Raw genomic sequence first — 1,685 nt, 5'->3', positions numbered from 1 at the left:
AACAGAGTTTGTGAGCATGCATTTGATTAAAGCACATGCACAAAGAAGGAGGGAGAACCAGCTAATAAATACCTGTGCAGTTTCTGTCATCTTCTGTTCAAACTCAGACTTAGCTGTGGCATATTTCTCCACGTATGATTTGTAGGTCTCTGTGGCTTTTTTGGCTTTCACTCCAGCCTGCAGAGCATAAACAAACAGATAAATGACTATCAAGTGTTTGTATATTGGAGACAATGACTGTCAGTCTTTCAGGCTCCTCTGACAAAATGGCAAGAAAACCGATCTCCACTTAACATCTGAAGCCTTTGGGGTTGAACTTTCAGTATAGACTCCTTTATTAAAGCACTTCATCATGCCTTATTACCAGACCATGATTATGTGGGAGTGTGTACGTGCGAGTGTGGCCTCCCACCTTGTCTACATCTCTCTGGGTGGCCCCCTCCTTGCGGAGGCGTTCCTGCTCCACAATTTTGGCATTATAGTTCTCCTTGGACTTCTGCAGAGCCTGGAAGATGCTCTGGATGTTCTGGACGGCCTCAAGGGTAGACGCCACCTCTTCTTTTGTCTGAAAACACACATGTCGTATAGGGTAAGCCTAATAACAACATGCCTTGTTTAAGATGCGAGTTTGAATGTGTCTGAATGTGTCTGTGCAAACTGGCTGCATGTGCCTTTGGCACAGTATAGCAACTAGCAATTAATAAACTCAAAGCATCTGATCCATTCTTAAAGCCTTTCGTCATTCTCATGGATATAAAAAGAGGTCTTTAATGGAGGGTAAATGCTTATGAACACTAAAACCACATAAAAAACCTTGCTTGATCATCTGTTTTACTAATTAGCATCATCCCTAAACCCTCTTATGTACTCATTATGACACCATTATGTTGTAATGCGCACATCACTGGATAAAAAAGAAAAAATGTTAAGTATTTTATCATATTATGTTATGAACACATTTATCTAAATACAGTCTTATATTGTTTTAGCAAGAGAGCCAAGAAACATAAACAGCTGAGAGGAGCAGGGAGTTGTGGGGAAGTGATCAAGAGAAACTGTGACCGCCTTTTTGTCATGCTCTAAGCACAAACACAACTCCCCTAATGCCGAGCTCCTATTTTACATTGTGCTCCGTGGCTTCATGCATCAAATATGAGTTCATCCTGCGTCTCAACAAAACGAGGTGGCAGAGTGAGGTGTAAAGAAATGCCTCGCAGAACGACACCACGAGCACATCACTGTGGTTTTGTCAAGATGGAATCCGCCAAAACTATATCCCCTCTCTTGTACATGGCTTACTTTCAGCTTCTTTGACTCTGAGGACAATCACTAGAGTGTGAAACAATTTGTAATGGTGGAAGGTTAGAATGGGTTTAAATTTAAATAGTTCATTTTGTTCAGTGAAGACGAGTTTGTGTCAAAAGTGGAGCAGAAAACCACTTTAATCTAACTGAAAGAAAAACAGCATTGGTGCAATCAAACCTCAATTAGTATTTACAGGAATGTAAGTATCAAAAATGCATGGTTCAAAATGTTCTCTTACTGTGCATTCATGCGGTGTCAGAGTATTAGGAAAGTACGCTTAGAACAACTTGGAAAGTTTGAGAATATTTTGATGCAAGAGTTGGCTGAATGTGACACAAAAACACAGAAAAAATGCCACATAAAAGTAATCATTGGGTTGA

The 1,685-nt window shown here is 40.2% G+C and overlaps 1 protein-coding gene across 1 annotated transcript in view; it reads right to left on the bottom strand.

The window, feature by feature from the left end:
• fcho2 (FCH and mu domain containing endocytic adaptor 2) overlaps positions 1 to 1,685 on the bottom strand; it is a 43,641-nt gene that overhangs the window by 31,277 nt on the left and 10,679 nt on the right. Inside the window, exons 2-3 of the mRNA XM_013909075.1 lie at positions 413 to 565; positions 73 to 177 (exon numbers count right to left, since the gene is read on the bottom strand). Coding sequence (XP_013764529.1) covers positions 73 to 177; positions 413 to 565 — 258 coding nt within the window. The remainder of the gene's footprint in view (positions 1 to 72; positions 178 to 412; positions 566 to 1,685) is intronic.

This window comes from Pundamilia nyererei, unplaced genomic scaffold (assembly GCF_000239375.1).
Source record: "Pundamilia nyererei isolate P.nyererei 1_Seehausen unplaced genomic scaffold, PunNye1.0 scaffold00002, whole genome shotgun sequence".
NCBI classification, from domain to species: domain Eukaryota; kingdom Metazoa; phylum Chordata; class Actinopteri; order Cichliformes; family Cichlidae; genus Pundamilia; species Pundamilia nyererei.
The sequence above is the reverse complement of the archived record's forward strand: the minus strand, read 5'-3'. Positions and strand labels throughout refer to the sequence as shown.